This window comes from Pleurodeles waltl, chromosome 8 (assembly GCF_031143425.1).
Source record: "Pleurodeles waltl isolate 20211129_DDA chromosome 8, aPleWal1.hap1.20221129, whole genome shotgun sequence".
NCBI lineage: Eukaryota > Metazoa > Chordata > Amphibia > Caudata > Salamandridae > Pleurodeles > Pleurodeles waltl.
In genome coordinates, this window is record NC_090447.1 from 1,268,498,605 (window position 1) to 1,268,524,338 (window position 25,734).

At 42.0% G+C, this 25,734-nt stretch overlaps 1 protein-coding gene across 1 annotated transcript in view; it reads left to right on the plus strand.

Moving 5' to 3' along the window:
• The window catches only part of FLT1 (fms related receptor tyrosine kinase 1), a 310,221-nt gene that overhangs the window by 233,443 nt on the left and 51,044 nt on the right, over positions 1-25,734 (plus strand). The window contains exons 21-26 of the mRNA XM_069202204.1: positions 274-362; positions 9,477-9,642; positions 13,222-13,319; positions 21,444-21,566; positions 22,106-22,217; positions 25,184-25,283. Of these exons, the coding sequence (XP_069058305.1) occupies positions 274-362; positions 9,477-9,642; positions 13,222-13,319; positions 21,444-21,566; positions 22,106-22,217; positions 25,184-25,283 (688 nt within the window). The remainder of the gene's footprint in view (positions 1-273; positions 363-9,476; positions 9,643-13,221; positions 13,320-21,443; positions 21,567-22,105; positions 22,218-25,183; positions 25,284-25,734) is intronic.

The following is a 25,734-nucleotide window of genomic DNA, read 5'->3' on the forward strand; positions in this document are numbered from 1 at the left end:
AATTCTGTTGACATACCGCCCTGCCTTTTGTCTCTCTGTTCAGACTGCTGGAATCTGTCTCTTTTAGAGCTGCTCGCCCTCAGGGCATCTCTGTGCAAGTCAGGTGATATAGCTGTTACACAGGCAAGAAAAAAGTTTGAGCTCTTTGAGATAGCTGACTTTTGTTATGTTAACTATTATTATTTGCCAAAAGCCGGAAGTGGCCATGGCGACATACTTATAAACTGAATTTCATCACCATCTCTTAAACTATGTTCCTTTTCCAATACACAGGCCCCCTAATGGTCATTGTTGAATACTGCAAGTATGGGAATCTGTCCGTCTACCTAAAAAGCAAAAGGGATTTCTTCTTCTTCAGTAAGGTAAGCGAAAGTACAGACCCACCAATTTCAGCACTAAGAGCGCTCCATGGTAGCTGGATTAGGGCCACTCTTGTTTTAGAAAAGTGATGTTCCATGTGCCACCTATCCATTAAGAAATCACAAACAAATCGATTTCTGCGGAAACGTCTATATATGAGCGACAATACACATTCATTAAATGTGCACTGCTTCAAGTAAAATATCAAAAAAACAGGTTGTAATCTGTAGCACGAAACTTTTGTTGATGAACTGCACACATGGATCAACATTTAAGGTTTTAAAAATCAGCTTTTTCATTGTAGACATAGATCTGCTCTCTCAGTGATGAACCTCATAAAGGGAGGGGATGCAAACATTTCAGGGCCCAAACTTGGCCTTGGTGTTTTATTGGAATCATGGGCAGTTTTGTGGTGGATTGCACACAATGTTTCACAGCCTGTGTGGTCCATATCTCAGCCAATGTACCTTAAAATACTGTGCGTCCTAAATGACCTGCAGTCATTACAACTGTCCCTGTTGAGCAGTGGCATCATTTTGAGATGCAGGTCTGTATGACCTTGAACAACACGACAAACACACACTTCCTAAGCGTGTATCCCACAAAATAATTTAAAGAGGAATGTCCATCTAACACATTTCTCATGCAAATATGTGTGTGTGTGTTTTGTTCTACATGAGTGCACCACAAAGAGTAACAAAGTAACGTGTATTTTTTTCCGCTTAAAATCTATCAGATAGTAGTCGGAGAGAGAGACAGTGAATGTCAAATGGTAATTTTCAGCTGTCAAAGTTGGAAAAAAGTTACAGAAGTTACATTGGAACAAAATAACAGCTGATTCGGGGATTTTGTATTGTGGGATATTATTCCCAAATAGACATGTAGGGTGGAGCCACCCGTGTTAGGAAATGTCTACTTAACAGAGCAGAAATGAAAGATTGTATCATTTAAAAAAAAAAATACATTTGAGACAATATGCAATAATCTGTTGCGATGTAAATGACATCTGTGGTTGTAATTCACCAGGTGCATGGTTTTATACCTGAGCAACCAGACCGAAACAGACATCCAAACAAAATCCTCCTTGGGGATCCCAATTTAAATTCAGACATGGCCACTGTAATTTCCAACGAGAGTTTTTTAAGACAATGGACAAATCGGTCAGAGCCTAAATTATCCCAAAAGTCAGTGGCTCAGGATGCCCTTTGATAGTCATAAATTCAACATAAAAGGCCACGCACATTTGAAGACGACCCTGAATTTTGTAATTAGAACCCATAGTAGTGGTTTGACTGTCTTGACAGCAGCAAGCAATTGTATATAAAGCACGTTGAAAATTAGATTGATGATGACACTTGACAGCATAAAAACAAACAAATAAGGGAGAATAAAGAGGTTTACAAATGCGTACACAAAATATCGACCTTGGAAGGTTAAGAAGTGCAGCTTGCTATACCGTTATTCAACCTTATGGTGGGCAGGACACACGCAGATGTCAGCAGCGCGCAATGAAATGATGGAACCATTTTGTCGTCTTTCAAGCCGTCAATTCATTTATACATAAATCCACCCACTTTCTGCAGGTATATGTGGGTTGTAAGTCAGGTAAGAAGTTTACAACTTGTGCGCATAAAATAGGGGAGAGGTGCAAAAATATACCCGACTTCCCTTCAGTTGGTGAGAAAATCCCTTGATGCAACCCTGGTTGCGTGTGGATTCAGTAACTGGTCAACTAGAATTTCCATCAGGAAATCACAGCTACGTGATTCTTGTGTTATCAAGGGCGAAAAAAAGTTTTTGAAGAAACAATTCAGTCAAGTTTATTTCCTGGTTGGTTGACTCGCTGTTTTTAGCATTCCCGCCGGTTGTTTGGACTTGAAGGTGTGGTTGCTTCCGAAGGGCTTCATTCGGTTCTCGGGAAACCCTCTAAACAAATCACGCTAATTCTTAGCACCCTCCTGCGAGTGGCAGAACATCTGAGTACTTTCGGAGCTGCATTTGTTTATTTCTTCAGGACTCCCTGGCAGTAGCTGTTCGCCAGGAGCAAGCACAGCAGGTCTGGGACAGAAGTTAGCAGGAATTTCATCCGAAAGTGCAGCGAGCGCGTCTCTCATTGGCCCTTGGCCTCTCAAGTCTGTAGACACTGGTTGTTTATTTTTAGAGGGCGCTGCGCGGTCGTGAGAACTTGCACGGCTTTATGTCCTAATCTTTGTTTGGCTGCTATATTGTATTTTACAAATTTTTCCATGGAGCTCAGCACTGGGACCCTCTACTTTTTTATTGAATCAATATTCCCATGTCACCAAAGTTAATGCCCTTAATACAACAATCCCTCCCTCCAAAAGTCCAAAACAAACCCCCTTCCCAATCCCATGATAAAACAACCTCTCCCTCCAAAAGACCAAAATAAAACTCCCCTCCCTCCAAAACCCTATAATAAAACATCTCTTCCCTCCAAAAGCCCATGATAAAAGTCCCTCTCCCTCCAAAGCCCTACAATACAACAACCCCTCCCTCCAAAAACCCAAATTAAATCCCCTTCCCAATCCCATAATAAAACAACCCCTCCCTCCAAAAGACCAAAATAAAACTCCCCCTCCCTCCAAAACCCTATAATAAAACATCTCTTCCCTCCAAAAGCCCATGATAAAAGTCCCTCTCCCTCCAAAGCACTACAATACAACAACCCCTCCCTCCAAAAACCCAAATTAAATCCCCTTCCCGATCCCATAATAAAACAACCCCTCCCTCCAAAAGACCAAAATAAAACACCCCCTTCCTCCAAAAGCTCATTATAAAACAACCCCTCCCTCCAAAAGCCCAAAATAAAACACCCCTCCCTCCAAAAGCCCATAATAAAGCAATCCCTCCCTCCAAAAGCCCAAAACAGAACTACACTAACATTTATAATAAATAAAATTTAAATGAAAGGTACTTACCCACTGCTGCGCATCCTCCTCGGTGTTCTGAGACTGCAGTCTGCTGTTGAGCAGCCCCTAATCGATCCAGACACTGCTCTCATGCTATTAATCAGCATGAGAGAAGCTTGGGGATTGGATGGACCAGGTTGGCTGGACGCCTCTTGAGGCCCTGGAGGCCTGTGCTTGCTCTCCACCCAGCTGTCTAAGACAGCTTGGGGTGGAGAGCTTCAAAGTTTGTATGTGAGCCTAACCGTTGAACGACAGCTGGCCAAACTGACATGCGCCAAATGGAGCATCCCGCCAGCCACTGTTCCAGTTCTCCATGCTGCCAGTTGGCAGCAGAGGACACGCCCCGCATGCCTCTTGGCTCGGGGACACTGCGGCACACACATTGGCAAAAAAAAGAAAAATAATGGCAATTAAATATTTTAATTGCCATTTTATTTTTTCACTCGCAGCTCACCTCGGGCAGGGGAGCAACACTCCGGCTTCCTCATGGAGAAACCACCACTGATTAGAAGTAGCACCAGCATAATCCATACGTTTAAGAAACAGAAACAAATAGAGGTGGGTGAGGAGCAACATTAAAAAGTGTGAGGGGACAAGGGAGGTTTCCAAAGTGAAGCCAATGAAAACTGAAAAGAGCACAACATAGTTGAGAAATGCACTTGACCAATGCCACTCAAATGTAAGAAATGGCAAAATAAACACCAGTCCAGCCTGATAGACTAAAGAGACTTTTTTGGTAGAGATCGAATGGCAGCTTGGGTCTGGATCTACCTACCAAGTGATGAATGGGATACAGAGTACAGGCGGCGGGGGCAGCTAGATTGGGATTCACGTGTCCTCCCAAGCCCTCTAGCTCAAACGCAAAAAAAAAAAAAGACAATGTGACTCCAGCTAACTAGGTCCCCTTCAACGATGTACTGTCTCCTTCTACTGGAGGGGTTTTATGTCTGTGTCATCAAACCATACCACAAAGCCTAAGGAAGGACTTCTGTCGGTGTGCTGCTTCCTAAGTCAGTCCCTGGTGCAAATGGCACACATCCTCTACCTGGCTAATGAAACTTCAGTTGCCAGGCCTGCTGGAATTAGTAAAATGGTGTTTTCTCAATAGAATGTTTTTATGAAACTGTGAAAACCATAGTGAAGAGTGCTGTCCTATCAGCACATTACACTGAGACCACCATCTTTATATTTCCGACTCATAGTCTGAAAGAATATTGAGAACTCTAAAATTGTTCCGATTGCTTTACATGAATAGAACTGATAATTGAAGTCACAAAGGATTTGCATTGATTACATTTTAAGCCAATTTTAAGCCAAGGGCAATTACCCAGCACCCCAAACCTTCCAAGGCGGCCCATGGTAAAGCGAATGAGCCAATCAAAATTCCTGTCATAACGTTACTCATAAAAGACGTCTTCTTTTTCTAATTTTACAGCTGAGCATACTAAACAAAAACTTAGGTCCAGATTCACCAAGGGTTTGCGCCAGGGCAAAGTCACTCATAGCTGCACAAAGTCTTCGGAGAATATTTATTTTCCTGCACAAAAGGTATTTTGAGTTGGAATTGTGCCTTCTTCTCAGTGCAAAGAGCTCTTTGTGTTGCGTTGCACACATTGCATCTGGGAGTGTTAAATTTGTGTTACTTGGGTAGAACAGAGGAACTCCTTCCTTTTGACAAAAAGCCTGCTCTACTATGATGAGCAACTAGGCCGCACGTCAACAAAATTAATGCCTCCTTGAAGCAGATGCTAACTTGGAGACATTTAAATTTCTCCAAAAATTCCATGTATTGCACCTGCACTGCACTCTACAACACACAGCCAATGTGTAGACATCACACATATCTGCACTGTGGTATAAAGGTTGTGCATGGTGCTAACCAGCCTGTTTGTGCACCCGTGCTGGGGTAGTGATTAGAAACAGGCCATGTTTAGTAAATATGGCTCTGGGTTGCTTTTTCAGGCTTGTGCAATGCAGCACATCAGTTCTGGTTGCTGCACCGTGGTGCTTTAAAAAACATTAAATCTGCCCGTTAGTGTGCTTGTCTGGCCTGCCTACCCTCAATCTTGGCACCCAAGGCATTCTCATGGTTTTGGTGGCAAAAAATATGTTTCTGTTTGATTTCTCTTTCCTTATTTCACCTCACCTCTTCTCCCTTTACACTCTCTCTCTCAACCTGTACCTCTACCTCTATCTATATGTATCTTCATCTTTTCTCTCAATTCCATCTTTCTCTACATCCCCTTTGTCCAGATCACCTCTCTTTCAATATACTCACTATACTTCATTTCAGTTCATCTTCCTCTACCTCTCTCTCATGGCCTTGCCCCTCTCTCTATCACTCTCTGTGCCTCTATCTATCTAAAGTATACAAAAAAGTGATGAATGGAACGCTTGAATGAATCTCAGCAACTGGTAATTACTCGAGGTGCAGCCCACTCAACTGTTGTTTTTCTCTAATTCACCTCTTTTCCAACATTACCTCTTTCCTTGCCTTATCCCTTGGAGTACTGCTGTAAGAAATGGGGTCTTTGGTTGGCAGTCAGGTTACCCCCTGTCCAAGCAAGGACCCTCACTCTAGTCAGGTTAAAGGAGAATCACCCTCAGTTAATTCCCGCTCACCCCCTTGGCAGCTTGGGACGAGCAGGCAGGCCTAACTTCAGAAGCATCGTGTAAAGTATTTGTACCAACACACACAGTAACTCAGTGAAAACACTACAAAATGACACAACACAGGTTTAGAAAAATGGGTAATATTTACCTAACCAAAAGAAGACCAAAACAAAAAAAATCCAACATACACATGTCAAGATATGATTTTTTTAAAGAATAAGAGTTTTAGGGGGTCATTACGACCTTGGCGGGCGGAGGCGGTAACCGCCATGCGGCCGCATCACGCGGCCCCCATTATGACATTCCCGCTGGGCCGGCGGGAATGAGGCCGCAACATAGGAGCCGGCGGTGTTGCGGCCATGCGACGGGTGCAGTTGCTCCCGTCGCGCTTTTCACTGTCTGCTATGCAGACAGTGAAAAGCTGGCCGGGGCCCTGTTAGGGGCCCCCTGCACAGCCCATGCCAGTGGCATGGGCAGTGCAGGGGGCCCCAGGACACCCCTTACCGCCAGCCTCTTCCTGGCGGTGCGAACCGCCAGAAACAGGCTGGCGGTAGGGGGGTCATAATCCCTAGGGCAGCGCTGCTTGCAGCGCTGCCCTGGCGGATTATCACCGCTGGGGCTAAAACGGCGGGAAACCGCCGGCCCCGGCGGTGCGACCGCGGCTCTACCGCCGCGGTCGTAATAAGGGCCTCCGTACCGCCAGCCTGTTGGCGGTACGGACGCCACATTACCCGCCAGGGTCGTAATGACCACCTTAGTCCTTAGAAAACAGTGAGAACGCTGTTAGCGCACAAAAGTACCTGGGGAGCATCAAAATTAAGCCGTACAGGCCTGTGTGTGTCAGAAAAGCCAGTGATACGTCGATTTCTCACTCGCAAGCAAGAATGTGCATCGTTCCTCCTCATGTCGGGTCGGCATGCGTAGTTTCTTCTCTCCCGCAAGAAAGCGATATGTCGATCCGGACAGGCACCTCAGGTCCAGACAGGCTTTGCATTGATTTTCCGCGCCCAGCGATGTTGCGTTGAAAATCCATACGCACGGTGTCACAGAACTGCGCTGCGTGCGGTTTGCGTCATTATCAGCCTCCGTTAGCAGGTGTTGCGCGTCATTTCTCCAGCCGCATTGCATTGATCTTCCAGCCACGATGCAGGTGGACCGTTGATTTCAGCCTTGAAGTCGGCGGCAAGTCGTTTATCAGCCGCGCCATGGAAGGTGCATCGAAAATTTCCCTACACGGCAGTCTGTGCATGGATTTTCAGGCCTTCTCTGCCAACTTCACCTTTGAAGGACCCAGGAACTGGATAGGGCACCACTTGGTAGGGCGGGGGTCTCAGCAGAGAGTCCAGGTGCTGGCATTGGAAGTCTTTGATGGCTCTGAGACTTCAACAACAGGAGGCAAGCTGAGTTCACGCCCTTGGAGAATCTTCTCAAGCAGGAATGCACAACAAAGTCCAGTCTTTGTCCCCTTTCACAGGCAGAAGCAGCAACTGCAGGATAGCCCAACAAAGCACAGTCACAGGCAGGGGCAGTACTTCTCTTCAGCTCTTCTCCTTGGCAGAGGTTCATCTTGATTCCAGAAAGGATCTAATTTTCAGGGGTTTTGGGGCCTCTTCTTATACCCCTTTCTGCTTTTGAAGTAGGCAAACATCAAAGGAAAGTCTCTCTTGTTTTGTAAGATTCTGCCTTGCTCTGGCCAGGTCCCAGACACACACCAGAGGGTTGGAGACTGCATTGTGTGAGGGCAGGCACAGTCCTTTCAGGTGTGAGTGACCACTCCTCCCCTCTCTCCTAGCACAGATGGCTCATCAGGATATGCAGGCTACACCCCAGCTCCCTTCGTGTCACCGTCTAAAGAGAGGTGCAAACAGCCCAACTGTCAAACTGACCCAGACAGGGAATCCACAAACAGGCAGAGTCACAGAATGGATTAAGCTAGAAAATGCTTACTTTCTAAAAGTGGCATTTTCAAACACACAATCTAAAACCCAACTTCACTAAAAGATGTATTTTTAAATGGTGAGTTCAGACACCATCAAACTCCACGTCTTTCTGCTCCCAAAGGGAATCTGCGCTTTAATAATATTTAAAGGCAGTCCCCATGTTATCCTGTGAGAGAGATAGGCCTTGCAACAGTGAACACCGAATTTGGCAATATTTCACTGTTAGAACATGTGAAGCACATAAGTACATGTCCCACCTTTAACATACACTGCACTCTGCCCATGGGGCTACCTAGGGCCTACCTTAGGGGTGCCTCACATGTATAAAAAGGGAAGGTTTAGGCCTGTCAAGTGGGTACACTTGCCAAGTCGAATTGGCAGTTTAAAACTGCACACACAGACACTGCAGTGGCAAGTCTGAGCCATGTTTACAGGGCTACTAATGTGGGTGGCACAACCAGTGCTGCATGCCCACTAGTAGCATTTGATTTACAGTCCCTGGGAACCACTAGTGCAATGTACTAGGGACTTACTAGTAAATTCAGTATGCCAATCATGGAAAGCCAATTACACATACATTTTACATAGGAGCACTCACACTTTAGCACTGGATAGCATTGTTAAAGTGCCCAGAGTATCAAAAACAGCAAAAACAGAGTCCAGCAAACATCAACAACTTCGGAAACAGAGGCAAAAAAGTTAGGGGAGACAACGCCAAGGATGCCCAGTCTAACAACCGTACTCCCCTGCCTCTTGTTTCATTTACTTCTCCCTACCTCGCTCCACTGCACTCTAAAACCTCCCTCTTTCTACCTCTTTTCGTCTTTCCTGTTGGCTACCTCACCTTTTTTAAAGTACTTTACTTCTCTCCATAACTCTCAATTCTTTCTACATCGTCCCTATATCTGTCTTCTTCTCCTACTAGTTCACATCTCTCACAACACTATTCTCTTCTTGCCTCTCTCCATCTCCTGTATCCTTCTCCAACTAATTCTTCTTCCTTAATAGGGTTACACGTAACAGACTAGCTTGAGACATGTAAGCATAAAAAGAACCTAAGAGGGACGGGAAATGTGAAGATTTGATTTTCACCTTTGCATTAAGAATGACAGTACTGAAGGGGGTACTTTTTGATTACACATATTTGACAACAAAGTTTCAATTTAAATTGCTATTTATATATTTATTATTGTGATATTATGCAGTATTCCAGTAAACATCTAACAAGCCACCTTCAGCATGTTTTCCCACAGTGGGAGTAACATGGTTAGACATTGAATTCTACATAAAATGTGGTTGTTGCAAGTAAAAACGTTTAGGTCCAAAAGAATAAATAAATAGCTTAGTCAATACTTGTTCAAGTTTTCTTTTGTTTCTTTTTTGCTGGTGGCTGGCAGCTTGATATTTCAGCTGTGTTTGCATGTCCCTATTAACATATAATTCATTATTGTTTGGTATCACGAGGGTTTGAATGAGCCAAAAATGGATAATACATTTAAAATGGTTTCACGCAAGGAGCATCAAAACATATTTCCCGGAGAATAGACCCTAACCAAGTTTACTGCAAGCGTAAAAAAATGGTGGCTTATTCCAAGAGCTGAACTCAAACTCATTCATTGTCTTTGTGATTTAGTTCCAGGGCCCAGCATTACAAACAGGACCAATCAGAGGGACGAGAGACCCAAGCCGAGCCGACACTGAGAAGCCCCGACTACACAGCCTGACCAGCAGCGAGAGCTCAACAAGCTCAGGCTACGAAGAAGATAAAAGTCTGAGTGATGTCGAGGAGGAAGAGGAGGGTAGGTATTAATTCCTTCCTGTTTCTACACTAGACAGAGATATGTTTCCAGGCGCTGTGTGCATCACGGGAAGGTTTTCCTTCTAATTATTACACTGATAAACATCCACAGGAAGACTGCAGAAAGGTCACATTCAGAGCTGGAAAGATTTGTAGAAAGATTACTGAGAGAGCATGCCAACTGGCCAGAGATGATGATATTTTTAGGTTGATATCAGCCAGTTCAAAAATAATGCCTTGGAATAATTCTATATTGTGTTGTTTTGTTGTTTTGTTGTTGTGTTATACTAGCTTTGCCTTTTATAGTTCACGGTCTCAGGAGGAGCATCTAGAGCCTTTCATGTGTAAGGGTTACACTGAAATATCAAAGACTTTTAAAAGGACTTAAAGCGATGAGTGTTGCTGTTTTAAAGAAAATATATTTAGTTATCCCAGGGGTTTCCAAAAGAGTCAGGATCTAGGAGCCTTTCCGAAGGCTGGTTGATATTAGCAGCATTTCATGTTTAGATACAGAGATTATTTTATCTCACGTGGTTATTTACATAGTGGACAACCTCCAGTGACCACCCCTTGCGGCTTTTCTGGAGATGTATGTATCTGGGGGTGTGGGTTTGCCACAGAGGGCCATCTGTTGGGCTGTCCGATGGCAGACAGTGCTCAATGTTTTGAGAGTGGGGCTCAATATATCAAAAAACCGCAGGCATCACCTTTATTTCTTCTACATAAAAAATCATTAAAAAATTAGCCGTGCCCACCATTCCATTTTGCACCCTCACTGTCCCAGATCTGTCCTAGAAGACAGTGTGCTACTGGGCAACTCCTCCTTAGCAGCTAGGGAATTCATCACTAGCAAGTGATGACAGTACTTAGGTTAAATAGTAAAGGGACAAAACACAGTCATGAACAGAGTAAGAGAATTACACATAAACTCAAAGAGTTGGGGGATTCCTCCCAACCCCCGATCAGTTATTTAAAAAAAATACCTTAAGTATCGAGATCTGTATAATTATATTGTATTTCAGAAAGCCAACCCTACTGTTCTATCATTTAAAAAAAGATGCAAACCCTTACCCAGACAATGTGGCAAGCTTCATTCTAGGGTTGCTCCTCAGTGGAATGCAAGTCTCCGATGGTCCAAGGCTCTTTGCTCCACCTAATGGGAGTAATGTTTGGAAATATCTGTCCATGTTAAGGCAGGCTTGACCCACAGCTGTCTGTAAATTGTATTGTTACCAATTCTTTAAATATACACAGTAGGCTTTTGCTGCCTTCAGGAGGGTATTCTCCCTCACCTCATGTGATTGGCTGTTTGGATTATCATTCCACCTCCTGTGGAGTGCTTGCATTTCAAAGCATGCAATACTTTTTTACGTCTCAATGGTAGACTGAATAATTACACATTAAATTTTTTATCTCATAGATGCATTGAATACAACAATCAATGGTTTTGTCTGTTTTAATTTTAGTCAGGACTCATAATGCAAGCCAGACCTATAAACTTTTTCTCATGCAAACTGTATGCAGTGTTTCAGTTTTCAAAAAACCTGATAAAAACTGATAAAACTGTATTTGTGGTGGGTGCAGTAACTTTACGTCCTTCACCCCAGCATACAAGGCACAAATCAAATCTTGTTAAGGTGGTGTATGACTCTTAGGGGCATATTTACAAGAAAGGCGCATCGGTCCCACTGCACCACTTTGCATGCATCGCCCCTGCCCCACCTAATGACCCTACAGTTGCGCTGTATGTACAATACAGGGCACCATGGCGGTCGTTAGGACAATAGCATCAAATGTTTGACGATATTGTGGTGCTTTGCTGCACTAGCGTAAAAAACAAAATTGACACAGGAGGCCCATTGATTTAAATGGGTGTGTCATTTTAACGTCTACTTTGAGCAGGTGTTAAAAATGCTAGAAAACAAGGCGCAGTGAAATGTTGTAAATTTCACTGTGCCATTTTTTGGGTGTCCCTGCATTGGAACGCCCCCCTTGCAAACATTGTACATGGCACAGGCATAATGTATGCCGAGGGTTTGTAAAGTGGTGCAATGCCTTAGAGTAAAAACAAATGACACTAGGGCAGTGCAAAGTGGCACTAGGGCCTTCTAAATATGCCCCTTAGTATTTATTGTATTGCAGGTTACACAACAAATTTGTAATTCTGATTACGCCCTAATGGGGATTACTACGGAATTTGTAATGAGCCTGTAATTAGTAGCTTTTGTAGAACAGTCAATATCCAAGAGTCATAAAGGCACAAGAGCAAAACAAGATACAGCAAATTTCACTTTAATCAAAATCAATAAAACAAACATTTGTAAAAGATTTGCAAAAACAGCCAACAGCAAATTACCAAAGCGTAATTCTGAAAACAAAGATTTAGTGGAGAGCACTTTCCATTTGGTCGATGTAAAGCCCCATAGATATTTGAGCAAAGAAAATATCAATGTTAATGCACTATTACTATGGCCGTACAGCCATTGAGTTCTGTTTCAGAATAAAAAGCCATCATTAATCCTCAGAAGAATACTGGTGGTCGCCAGTTCTATTCTGTTCCAGAAATATCCATATTCTGAAAGTGAGAACTTAGTTGTCTAGTGATAAATACATTTGCTACCTTCTTCATTTTGAGTAGTCAGATTGACTTTACAGGAATATCGCTCCAGAATAAAAAGCTTTATCGTCCCTTTTCGGTGTTATTGCTGCCCCATACCGAGTTAGTGAGACCAGAATGAAGGATAACACCCGGAATCGGTGTTACCATACACAATTTCTTCACATTTTTAGGGTCTATGGGCTTGTAACCACGCCCATCAGTTTGATTGGATCATGGGCTTGCCTTTTAAAATTCGCTTGGTTTGATTAGTAAAAGGCATGCATACGTCATGCCTTTTCCGGTGTTTAGCCCTCCTCGAGGGCACCGGCCAACTACTGAAAACACACAAGGCTCCCTGTTTTCCATAGGGTTTCTGGACTACTTTTTCTCTTTGTTTCACAGGCAGCGTGATCTCACTGGGCAGTAGTCGCGCGCTTTGCATGGCATCGATCCTTTTACATAGATAATTGCACTTTTGCCGGTTACATGGATAATTGCACTTTTGCCTATATGTTTCACTGCGAGCGAACTTCTGTTTTGTTTTGTGTGTTTGCTTCACGCTCATGGTGGCCGTCGGCTCACTTATGTGAAACTGTTTATCTTTTTATTTTCATTTTATGTGGCAAAAAAAGTCCGGTTAGGAGTTTACAATGGTAACAGCTCCAACTTGAGCAAACGCAAGACCCATTACATTGCAAATGCTTGTTCCTTTTCTGATCCCCGACTCTGACTTTGTGCTGCTAGCTACAAAGCAGTCATAGAAGCCTCCGCTCCTTCGGATGGAAACAGAGCAAAATCCCCTTCTCTCAGGGAGGTGAGGCAAGTGCTAGGTCTTCTCTTCAGCGCCATTCTGCAGACGAGCATACGTTGTAATGTGCCCCTGGGTATCAGTATCATAAATTAACAGAGCTCAGAGAATGCTGTAGAACACCCTGTGGTTTCAGGATCGATTGGACTCATTGTGAATGTCATTAATTTCAGATGCTGAAGACTTTTACAAGCGACCTATTTCGATGGAAGATCTGATTTCCTACAGTTTTCAGGTGGCCAGAGGCATGGAATTTCTGGCTTCAAGGAAGGTGAGTGTCATGTCATTTCCGGGCCCAAAGCAAAGATTACGACTTTCATGAAATTTAATCATACTATAGTCAAACATAACAAAAGTGAAGCACCAACTCATGTCCCCACGATGATTCCTGTTAAAAGGGGATGTTAGATTAACCTATTGGTATTTATGCACCGGAAGTACCAATACAGGTTGCAGGATAACACACTATTAAAATATAGCCCCTGAGAATTGTTAATTATAGCCCTCATTATCAGTTTGGTGGGCGGCAGAGGCCGCCTGCCAAACTCAAACTGTCGAGAGACCACCTGTGCAGTCCAAACACCGATGGCCCTATTTGGAGTTTCACCGCCGGCCCTGCGGTGAACAGGGCCTTAAAATTGCATCCAGCTCGTAATGGAGCCGGCAGCAATGTGGCAGTCCGGCGGGTACAGCAACACCCATTGTGCATTTCACTGCCCGTAAATCGGGCAGTGGAATGCGCGACAGGCTGTGCATGGGGGCCTCTCCACTGCCCATGCTTAGTGCATGGGCAGTGCAGGGGCCCCTGACACCCCCATTCCACCAGCCTTTCCGGAGGGCAGATTACAACCCTCGGGACCGCCAGACTGCTGGCTGGCGGCAACCTGGCAGTGTTGGCGGCCCGACCGTCGCGGCTCCGCCACGGTCGTAATGTGGCAGTAGACCGCCACCATGAGTCTGGTGGTCTCAAGGCCGCCAGACTCATAATCAGGGCCTATATGTTGAATTGGTGCTTTCACACACCATTGCTCCTTTGCAGTGCTGTCTTCACCCAGACAGATGACTTTATAACCATCAATAGTATTATCAGAGTGCACAACTGAGGGGTTTGGACAAAATATTGAGTTGGAAATATCAGAGGCAGAATTATCAGAAATAAAATATTGTGATACATAAATATTGTGATGCAAGAATTTAGTTGACAAGAGTATTGTTTTTTAAGATAAGTAATATTGTTTTAAATAATAATGATGTTTTCAATATCATGTTCAGTAAGATAGTGGTTAAAATATTGTTTTTAATTATTGCAATGTGTTTTAGTTGATATATTAATTTTATGTTACTATTGTTTATCAAAAAAATATATTTATTTTTAAATATAGCATGTCATTTTAAGTGATTCATTATTTTTTATTAAGATTTTAATAGCAATTTATAGTGTCGTAGTGGGTTATTGGGTTTGTAGGATGATTGGGTGGGAAGTTAATTAGATAATAGTTGATTGTGATTTTTTTTTTTTTAATTGAATGTAATTATGGTATTGATATTTATCATGAACATTTTCTAATCCTGATTTATTTTTGTTATATTTTATTTGTGGGCTGTTAGATCTGAAGGGGTATATGGTTGGAAGGTAATTGGGTAATAATAAGCAATTCATTAATAATTGATAATTTATTTAATAGATTTTTAATTATGTTATTTGTGGAATACATATTTATTTTACATTTAGTTTAGTCAAGGGTGACTTGGTTTGTAGGTGTCCAGGTGGGTAGTTCGGTAATAATTAATTAACAATTTAATATTAATTGTTAATTAATAATTTAATTGATTTTTAATTATGTAAAACAAGGAATACTGATTTATTTTAATTATATTTTATTTGCCGGATGCTAGGTTTGTATGGATATAGGGTAAGAAGTTCATTAAGTAATAATTACCAATTAATAATCAATTTTTAATTAATCATTTCATTAATTTTAAATATGTGAATTATGAAATACTTATTTTTTTAATAATATTTCAGGTGCAGGCTGCTGGGTTTGTAGGGGTCTTGGGTTGGAAGCTAATTAATTAATAAAATAATGTGTCTGAAGTAAAATACTTTCCCTATTCTTGCTGAGATTGCAGTAGGAACAGTTAAAATGACCTCGCCGAACTCCAACATTTTCCTTACTGTTGTAAATTTCACCCGTTTGAAATCCAATGCTTTCCATACTTTAGCACATACTGTAGTGGGAATAGTAAATTTTACCCCTCTAAAATCCAAAGCTTTCACTACTGTTGTTTAGACTGGAGTGGGAATAGTAAATAAATGATTTCCCTACTGTTACTTAGATTGGAGTGGGAATAGTATATTTAACCTCTTGAAGACCAGCACTTTAACTACTGGTGCACTGACTGGTGTATAAATAGTACGTCTAACTCCTCCGAAGTCCAACACTTTCCCTACTACTATTGCAGCGATTAGAGTAGGAATAGTAAATCGAACCATCCGAATTGGAAGACTTTCCCTACTGTTGTATAAACTAGAGTGGGAATAGTGCATTTAATATTCTTAGACATTAATAGTTTTCATAATATTGGTTAAATAGATTGTATAGCATTGATTGTTTGGTTTGTTTTTTCATATTTTATATTATTTGTTATTATTTAAGAATTAATTTTAATGTTTACAGTATTAGTATTAGTAAATGTGTTTTGGGGGTTTTAAACGTTTCATATTTTATTTATTGTCTACATTAATTAATATATTGTTTCTTATTGAACCTTGCTTGTTTTCTTTATCATTTTGCACTCCTTGGGCGTGCGTGTATTCCCTTGGTCTCCCTTCGCTTGTTCCTCTGCACCCATTTCATCTTGAGCTCTGTTTTAACTCCTCGTCCCTAAGCCTCTTTGCTCCTCGTTCTGCTGTACCTTTTAAACAGTTTTATTATTTTTAGGGTTGAGCGTGCAAGCTCTCTGGCCTGTTGTAATCTCTCTGTGGGCTTCTAACCACGCCCACTCTTACTATTCATTCTTTGTTGTGCTTGTCTTAAATGCTTCATTTTTGTTGGTGCATTTCGTGAAATGTCCCTTCTTTGTGTGCTGAGTTCCCTCCCAGGCAATTTCACTAAGTGAACATTGTGGCTGGCTGACACACTACGTCACTCTTCCTCCTGTTACATCATGTGATGGCCCCTCCTCCAGTTTCAGTTTGCCTTTCATTCCAGCTGCGATCCTTTCTAGACATTCACGCAAGGAGACAATAACTCTCATGCTCACACTCATGACAGCCATGGCGCTTTGAATTGACTTGCTTATGTCAACTGTTTTACTTTTCTTTTTCAATTTATGTATCAAGAAAAGTCCAGTCAGGAATTTTCAACGCTAATAGCTCTAACTCGAGCAAACACAAGACCCATTGCAATGCAAATGCTTGTTTCTTTTTGCAAGAGCCCAGCAGCTGCAAAGTGCTACTGAGCTGTTTGTTGCCTTATTTTTTGCTGGAGAGCACTTGTTTTCTTTCCTAATAATTTACCACTCTAAAATGACTACCCATCACGTTAGAAAACTAAATTAAAAATAACAAAATGGACCCCAGTGCATAAGACACATGCCTACACATTTGCAGTCATACTGGAATGGGTTTTCATTCAAGGCCAATGAAAAAAGCATCAGCAAAGCCAGTAGCCCTGCTTTGTAGAGCTGCGACCTCTTGGATTTAACAATTTTTTTTGTACAGTGGCAACTTGTTAAGACTGCTAAGTTGGTGATAAGGGCAAAGTGGAAATATACAAACGCACCACTGTGTAGAATTGAAGTTGCGACAGCTAACATGGAATATGCTGGATGTAAACATGGATCCCTTCCTCAAGTAGATGACAACCATTGCTGGACTGTTGAAAGAGGAAGTAGTGATGTCATGCCCCAATCAGATTACAAATGTTGAGCTTTGCTTCTGAAGAAGTAGGCAATTTATGTCAGTGGTAATGCCCATTTAAAGGAGAAGATTCCCAAATGGACTAAGGTGTTCACATACCCAGGAGATATTATATTTTATTGTGCTTAATTGTGAAAGAAATGGCTGCACAAGGTGGGAGTGGTAGATAAAAAGTAGGTGGTAGGCAAAGCTTGGAAGTCACTGTCTTTTATTTCATTTTATGTCTACCAATTGAGGTCCGTTTGTGACTAAAATGAATATATTTTGAACTAAAACATATCTATTTCAAGATACACTTGTGGTCTCGATCGCATAGTCCTGAGCATCATCGAGTCCCAAGTAGTCCCCAGAATGATTAGTTTGCTTTACAAGTCTCAAATAATCTGACAGTTTATTACACTAGTGTGTTGAATCTGTATAGTAGTTCCTTTTGGGTTCAGTTCAGCAGAAATTAAAGTATTCCAAATTGGACAGAGGTATTACTCATCACAGTAAGCACAATGTGATTTGTTGTGTCTTAGGTCGCAGATGCAATATTTGGCCTCCAACATCTTACAATCCAAAGCGCAGGAGCTACTAGGGAAACATCACAGAGATGGACCTTAACCAAGCCTAATGTGGCAAGCGATGTCTGCCTTCTCTTCAGGTGGAAGAGCATTAATGTGCTAGTCTTTGAGCACAGATGCAAAGTGCAAAAGCCTACAAAATGGACACTTTCAACAAAACAAAGAATTGCGGAAATGATTGTGATACAAGGATTTTGTTGTGTGCCTCTTGCAGGGTGTTCTTGAAATCTTCTAACTGGGGAAATTCATGAGCATATTCACACAGAACCAGTGGTGTAATGCAACATGACAGACCCCTGTAGAATGTGGTATGGTGCCCATGAGTCTCCCATAACTCACAGATACCCATTAGCTTTGGGCATAATTGAGCCCTTTTAAAGGTTGAGGGCCCCCCTTAGGTGTCACCCACCCCCCAGTGCCGCAAGGGCTGCAGGAACCTGTGGTGTGCCCCTGCACAGGCCGCAGTGCAAAAATACATCAGTTCACCTGGTTACAGGCTTGTGAGATGCGTTTGTGCGGCTCCGTTGGCCAGTGTGACTTGAGCCCTTCTATTGTTTTATTGCTGACATCTAATTGACGGCTAAGGTTACCTGCCTAATTGAGACTATATCACAAAAGTAGGCAAAGCAGAGCAGCATAGGCCCATAAAAGAGCAGACCTGGAACAAATAACTCTACCTACCACTGTTTACATCAGCCCTTCCCTGGCCTGGAAGCAGGCAGGCACATTTATTTTATCAGTTGTGTTTTCTTAAAGCTGTGCTGCATCCTCTTGTTCGCTTGACAATTTTCTTTATCTGTTTCTTGCTCATGCTGTCTCTGGCAACACTGCAGTGTCCCTAGCTTGCATTTCTTTGAGGTGCCTGGACAGTAACTAGTCTGGTGTCTGCCCAGCTTATGCATATTCAGTAAGATCCATGAACAGCACCTGCCTTGTGCAGCCAGTCCCCAGCCACTTGCTCACTTCTTAATCGTCACCATGAAAATGTGCACATACATACTCACATGCCAACCTACATTGTGCAAAACGGTGCCAGTGTGAGGGAACCTGCCAATGGGAAGAGCTTTTACAGGAGCAGGTAGGGTTTATGAGTAGCTTTTCTTCAAAAACCCACAGCTGATAGGTACTGTGCCCACTTAAAGGTAAGGATGAACCCCTGAAAATGTTTTAGCATACCAAGTATTTCATGGTTCTGAAGTTCTTCCCTCTGCAGCAATATATGTGATAAAGTACCCACTGTTATACATTATATGGATACTGAACGTTACTGGTGATTTCCAATACCACAATAGAGGAACAAGGCAGAAGGCCATGTCCCTCTCTAAGGTCATGGAATTCTGATGTGACTTAAAATATTCTTTTAATGTAGGGCAGAGAAATGTATTCCTTCTAATACATGGTCACACCATCACCCTTCCGTTAAACGGTCCGTCTGCAGTAGTACAAGTGCATTATATCCAATGGCACTTGTAAATTGCTAATTATGATATCCGTCCCCTGTGTGATGGAATAAACTGCCTGCCAAACTTAAATCAGTACCTTGGTGTCTTACTCGTTCATGTTCATGGTAGAGAAGAATAAAAGCAGAATCTCTCCTGAGAAATTAAACATACAAAAAGCAGTTATAATTGTTTGCAAAAAATATATTTATATTAGTTTAATGTAAGCTAGGCATGGGCGGCTCCTGCATGGGGCGGAGGAGCGTCGCCCATCCTGACAGCAGCGGCAGCTGCAAAACCTTTATAAGCAAACGATAATAAACAGTGTTTATTATCGTTTCCTTGTAAAGGGGCGGAGCCACGGGGGTGACGAGTGTGAGGGGGAGTGCTCAACACTCCCCCTCAGAGTGTTTGTGTGTTTCGCCGGCCGTCTCGGGCTGGCCAAACACACATGCGCAATTGCTGGGCTGGAGAGAGCCTGCACAGGCTCCCAGTCTGCCTGGGAGTGCCCTGGCTGGGCGCTCCCAGCCAATCCTGACACTGCTCTGAGCAGCATCAGGATTTGCCGCAGAGCAGGCTGTGAGCGTGTGCCTGCCTGCAGCCAGCAAAGGAGAAGAACGCGGCTCAGCTTTAAGGTAAGTTTATTTTTTAATTAAATTTGACTAATATATTCTTCCCCCCCTCCTGCCAACCCCGCTTTCTCCCCCTGCATGCGTGTGCCACCCACCCCCTTCAACACCACGAGCCGCGACTGAAGCTAGGTTAAAAATATTGTGGCTCATACTGTGTAGAAACATGCAATGATTCTATGTTTTTTACCATGAACTATAGCGTGGAAAAAATAAACCTATTGCCATAAATATCTCCTTTCTGCTGATCACCTTTCCTTTTAGAAAAAGTTATCAGAAGAAATGAAAAGACAGGTCCTATTGTCCTTGTTTAAACAGTGTCTGTAATTATGCTCCATAACCTGCATTTCACTGTAGCATTGTGTCATCAGATGTCAACTGTCATTACTTATTACAGATGAGCAGCTACATCATCTGAGTACTACAGGTGTCTAGGGATGTCACAACTGGAAAGTAATAAGAAAATTAAAGAGTGGCTTTTATACAGGGATTGGAGGCTTCCATGAATTATACTGCTTCTACCTGACACGACTTTGAATGGGGCCGTGGTATGCAAACCCCCCCACACATGCCCAAGATTTGCTTTCATAACTGAGGTTTAAATGTGTTTGACTGTAGCCTCACACCATTTGCTACACATTACGCATTTGAATGTGTACACTCAGCACCACAGTTATAGTGCTGTATTAGTCCTATGGAAGGGCTGTATCAGCCGTTCTGCACATATTAGCAGTACTGGGGGCTCGGAGGGTCATTAAGCCCCAGTCGTAGTGTTCACAGCACAAAAATGAAATTTACCCCAGTTTTAACACCAGTGCCCTTTAGCAGATGAGTACACATTGTGGTTTTAGCCGAGGCACACACCATCAACTTATAAATGGTATTAACTGTAACAAACTTTATACCTAATTATCAGCATTATGTATCTAACAAAAAAACACACTAGAAACCACTTGGGAGTTTTTGCATTTGATTTTCTCTTAAGGATCCAAAAGACCCAATAAGAGTAAATAGATAATGCATGTAGTTACTGTGGATGGCTTCCAGATGGAAGACATATGGCACAAATGTTTTGTTATAGTGCTTTCAATGTTAGTACCCAGTTGGTTGCACAAACTTCTATCAAGGTCTTTAAGACCCATGGACTAGTGCATATTACTCACATCAATGTGTCTGCTCGAACAAGATGTAAAATATCCTAATTGGTGATTATTGTCTAAGCACACTATTGCAATGGATGTAATATCACGTTCAAAACTGGTGGAAATACCGTCTGCACGAAGTGGTCCCCTTTGTTTAGTCCCCATCTCTGTATTGGGTGCAGAAACACCAAATGACCTACCACAAATTCCATCTGTTGTGGAATGTTTTAAACCTGATTTAGTAGTCATGTCAAAAAAGGTCCCATAAATCTTAGCATCATACCATGTGAGAAAAGTATTACTACTACAGAGTATGGAAGCTCCAAATTGTGCACCACTTTCTAAATATGTCAGCATGCAGCTGATACAAATAAAATGGCTGAATTAACATAGATCAGGACGCTGGTGGAACACGTTGGAACAACAGTTCACATTCAGGCAGTTCCCACTGGTGTTATCTTACTTAGATGTCAGGGAAACAGTTGTAAAAGTCATCTCTTTTGTGCTGGCAGTTTTCTTTATGTGAAGATTTAATGTTCACAATAAGGACTTCCTGGACATTATGGCACTTTTCCTTTAAAGACAGAAAACTAATCCCTAACAAATGAAAAAAAGAAAAATGCAGTTGAAAGGGATTCAGGAAATTGGTGGTAGGATTGAGGAAATGATTTCTAATTGTGTGACTTTTTTATTATAGTGCATTCATCGAGACTTGGCAGCCAGGAACATCCTTTTATCTGAGAACAATGCGGTAAAGATCTGTGACTTTGGCCTTGCAAGAGATATTTATAAGGATCCAGACTATGTGAGAAAAGGAGATGTAAGCATTTTCACACTTTTAGCTCTCATAAAAGCAAAAGGGCCAATTCACAAAGACATAGAAGTACGTGAAGTAGTACTCCTGTAGTACCAATTTACATACTTTGTGAATGGGGCCCAGAATCTTTAAACAAACCTTAAACATGAAAAGTATTTTTCATACGTATCTATATTCAAAATTATGGGCCAGTTCACAAAGGCATTTATGTGTATGTGAAGTAACAGTACAGGAACATCTGTTTGGGTTGGGGGGTTCATTAAACCACTGTACGCCACAATGCCCATTTCACGCTAGCTAGTGTCCATGCCTTTGTCTCAATCTATGGGAATCAAAACCATGAGGGGAGATATAATTTGCTTTCTACAATTATTCCTTCTAGATCTTGCCTTTGTGTGGGGTCTCAATTTACCTCTCTGGAGGTCCAAAGGATGCATGGATTTTAATTGTGTCTATGCAAAGCAAAATATGTATGAATTAATGGTAAAAAAAGACAACTTTAAAAAAAAAATTAACATATTTTTGTTTCCACATGTTTACAGGCACGGCTTCCACTCAAATGGATGGCCCCAGAATCCATATTTGACAAAATATATACCACAAAAAGCGATGTATGGTCTTATGGAGTTCTGCTGTGGGAAATATTTTCCTTAGGTAGGTGTGACAGACAACGAAGATTTTTTTTTAATCTTTACTTTATAATTGTCACATATATTTTATTGGATCACCTCTTTACCATTTCGATATAACCGAATGAGCAATTCTCATTTCTTGAAGCAGGACACTCGGACATATTCTGTTTTTTCTGTCTTCCTATAAAACAAAGGTCTCCATGCTTCAGGGAAGAATTATATATGCATGATATATTAGAGCTCCGAACCTAACTCAATGATTACATTTTTCTTACTAAGCTTATATATATATATATATATATATATATATATGTATATAATTGAACATTCTGTGCAGTAAATAAAATTGTTACTTAACGTAATAGTACTTTATTTACCTATCCTGGAAAGATGTAATGCTGAGCTTAACTTGCCGGAATATGAATTTGCATTATATGCACCCAGGGTCAGCAGCGAGCACCTAGCACACTGGTCCCTATGTCTGATGCTGATAATGAATCTTTTAGATCAGGGAGCGTTTATGGCGATTTGTTTTAAATTACTAATATATTGAGGATCACTCTAAGTGTCGTTGAAGGGCTCGGACATAAACAAAAAGGACATATGATGTATGAGCCGCATAAAAATATTACCTGTAAATACAAACATGACAGAAATGCAGTTCAATAAGGTCAAAGGTAGAGAAAGGTTATAATTCACAGTTGCTTTTGGGAAAAGTAGGTGGAGTAGGGAAGAAGCAGGAAATAGAGGTTTGGAAGACCATTCCAACACAGCAGACAGAAATGGCCTGATGAATTGTCTTGGGATTGTCTGCCCAATGTCCAGAGGGGACACTGATGTTCTGTTGGTTAATGCATGGATCCCCTAGCTATGCCAATCTTCTTACACACAGAAAGCTTTTAAAAATGTTAAGTGCCTCTTACATAATGCACAACTGTACTCAAGTATACATTTCAAGTGAGAGCCATTGAGGGGAACTTTGAGAGTAATTATTGCCAATGGTAGAAACCAGCATTTCGAGAGTCCGAAATTGACTGTGACACCACCGTCAGCATATGAAAGCACTCAAGATGACACTGAAGCAGGAAATAACGAGTTTTAATTAAAACGTGATAATTAGAAGAGATCACTAATCAATATGGCCCTAAACGAACAGCTCCTGACCAAGAACAAATTCCAAGAATTTGGCCTATACAGAGGTATCACCATAAGCAGTGACGGAAAGCCAAAATGAGATTGAGTTGATAAAATGAAAAGTAAAGAAATGGTTTTGTTGTTTCAGTAGAACGAGGACAGCCAGCCCTTAATACCCGAGAGATAGCTCTATGTGTGACAGACTTCCACTGACAAAACTTTAGATAATACAACACATCTATTAAAGTCTTAATTCTCCCTTAATTCTCCACCTGGGTCTTTTTAAATGTTCACTTAGCTAAAAACAGTTCCTGGCAACTTGGGTGCATCCAATCTGTTGGCATCGTCACCAATGGGAGCTTATCCTTCCAGTACAAAATCCTATGCCTAGGCAAAGTATGAATTATTCCACGCATTGTGTGTGATTTGCAGTGCAGCACACAAGCAATATGTGTAATGTTTGGAGAACTTAAAACATTCCTCCTTGTTAATACTTGCTTCAAGGAGCCATTTTTGACACAAAACCTGGTCTAGCTATCTTTGTGGCTCTAGCCTTGCATACAAAAACTATAAGTGCTTGTGCATTTCCTCCCACCCAAACCACACGTATTTCCTTTGTGATGCTAAGTGGCACAAAACACACAAAAGCACTTATTGCACTGAGAAAAATACTATTTGCATTGGAAAGTAAATACCTTTACAGGGCTTTGTGTTGCTTTGAGAGTTACAGGTAGCAGGAAAAGCGTGTTTTAAAGCGGGTATGCAAGCACACTTTGCACCTAGTTACTGTGAGAGTGAGAAAAGGGGAAAACACGTATCATTCCCGTACGCCCATAAGTGCTCATGCAGAGCAGGGGCAGTTCTCCACTGCCTTTCAAGGTACTCAAGTACTCAGGAAGTGTGTAAGCATCATCTCCTCAAGGTGCTGCAGCCATTTGCACTGCACAGGTCAGCCCACTCTCCCTCAATGTGCCTGTTCCCCTAGTTACAGCGGTCATCGTTTCACTCTAATAAATACATTTCTTTGCATGTGCTTACGGTTCATCCACAAAGTGAATGACAACCATTATCATGGCCAGTTAAAAGAGCTCCCCCCAGAAGGCTATGCTGTGTGCATTCACATTAGACGTGTTTCCCATTGCTTTTCCCACGTGTTACCCCTCACACCCAGAAATTGTGGTTCAAAGTGTATGATATGTTTTGGGCCGCTTTACGACCTCACCACATATAAAAATGTTAATTGTACACTCTCGTAATTAATGATACCAAGAGCCCCACTAGTTTCGTGGTGCACAAATACTGCAGCTTCTAGGTTGAAACTTGAGAATGCCCTGAGAAATTAGGAAATCTGCAATATCGGGTCCATTCTCCTTGGAAATTAGTCCTTCTCGCTCCCGGTCTCCCCAGCTGCCAACTTCTAAGAGGGAAGCAGGAGCGGTCTGTGGTAACTCCACAGTCCTCATTCCTGAAGAGGCCAGTAGAGGGGCTAACGGCCACTTTCTGTGAATTACAGGCCTCTCATAAAATGGGCTTCAACGCATACAGTTGATTATTATATATATATATATATATATATATATATATATATATATATATATATATATATATGTATAACTCTGTACACACACTTTCAGGTTAACCATGAGGAGTGGTGTTATAAAAGAACAGCAATTTTTCAAAGTATTTGTTAACAAAAAACTTATGTTCAGCTCCACAGAGGAAATTTCTTCTAGCTATAGGAAAAGAATCCAACTGAGGACGTGCTTAACAATGCATTTCTTCCCTCTTTGCATGCTGTGCTCCAAATAGGAGAATCTTTCTCACGGTGCCCATTAAATCTCACATGTTCTGCAGGTGCCTCGCCCTACCCCGGAGTTCAAATAGATGAAGAGTTCTGCAACAGATTAAAGGAAGGAACACGGATGCGTGCGCCGAGCTACGCAACACCAGAAATGTAGGTTTCCTCCGCCTTATTCCTGCGCCTCTCGTGCCACTGTGGAGGTTGTTGTGATGAACATGGACGCGAGCCCAGGGCACTGCCTTTTCCTGGGGTGGAAGCCAGCGTTCTCAGTCTAAACAGCCACAAGTGCAGGCTTCAAAGGCTTGATGACCATCCCGGGGAGAGGGGGGGGGAGGGGGGGCGAGCAAAGTCTCCCAGGATCAACACAAACAGAAGGTCAATCGCAGGAACCGGACGCCTATGTGTCATCAAAGCTGCTCCATAACACATGTCCCTTTAGAGCAGGAGTTGTTTCGCCGCTTTGCACACCACTGAAAACAGCATGTGCCGGGCACTTATTGTCCAAGGCCTGACTTCAAATTAAGCAAACCTTGCTCAAGAACTCCTAAAATAAGACATCGAACTCTCCCTAATGCCAGTGAGAAGCTCTGTACATGTGTTTTTT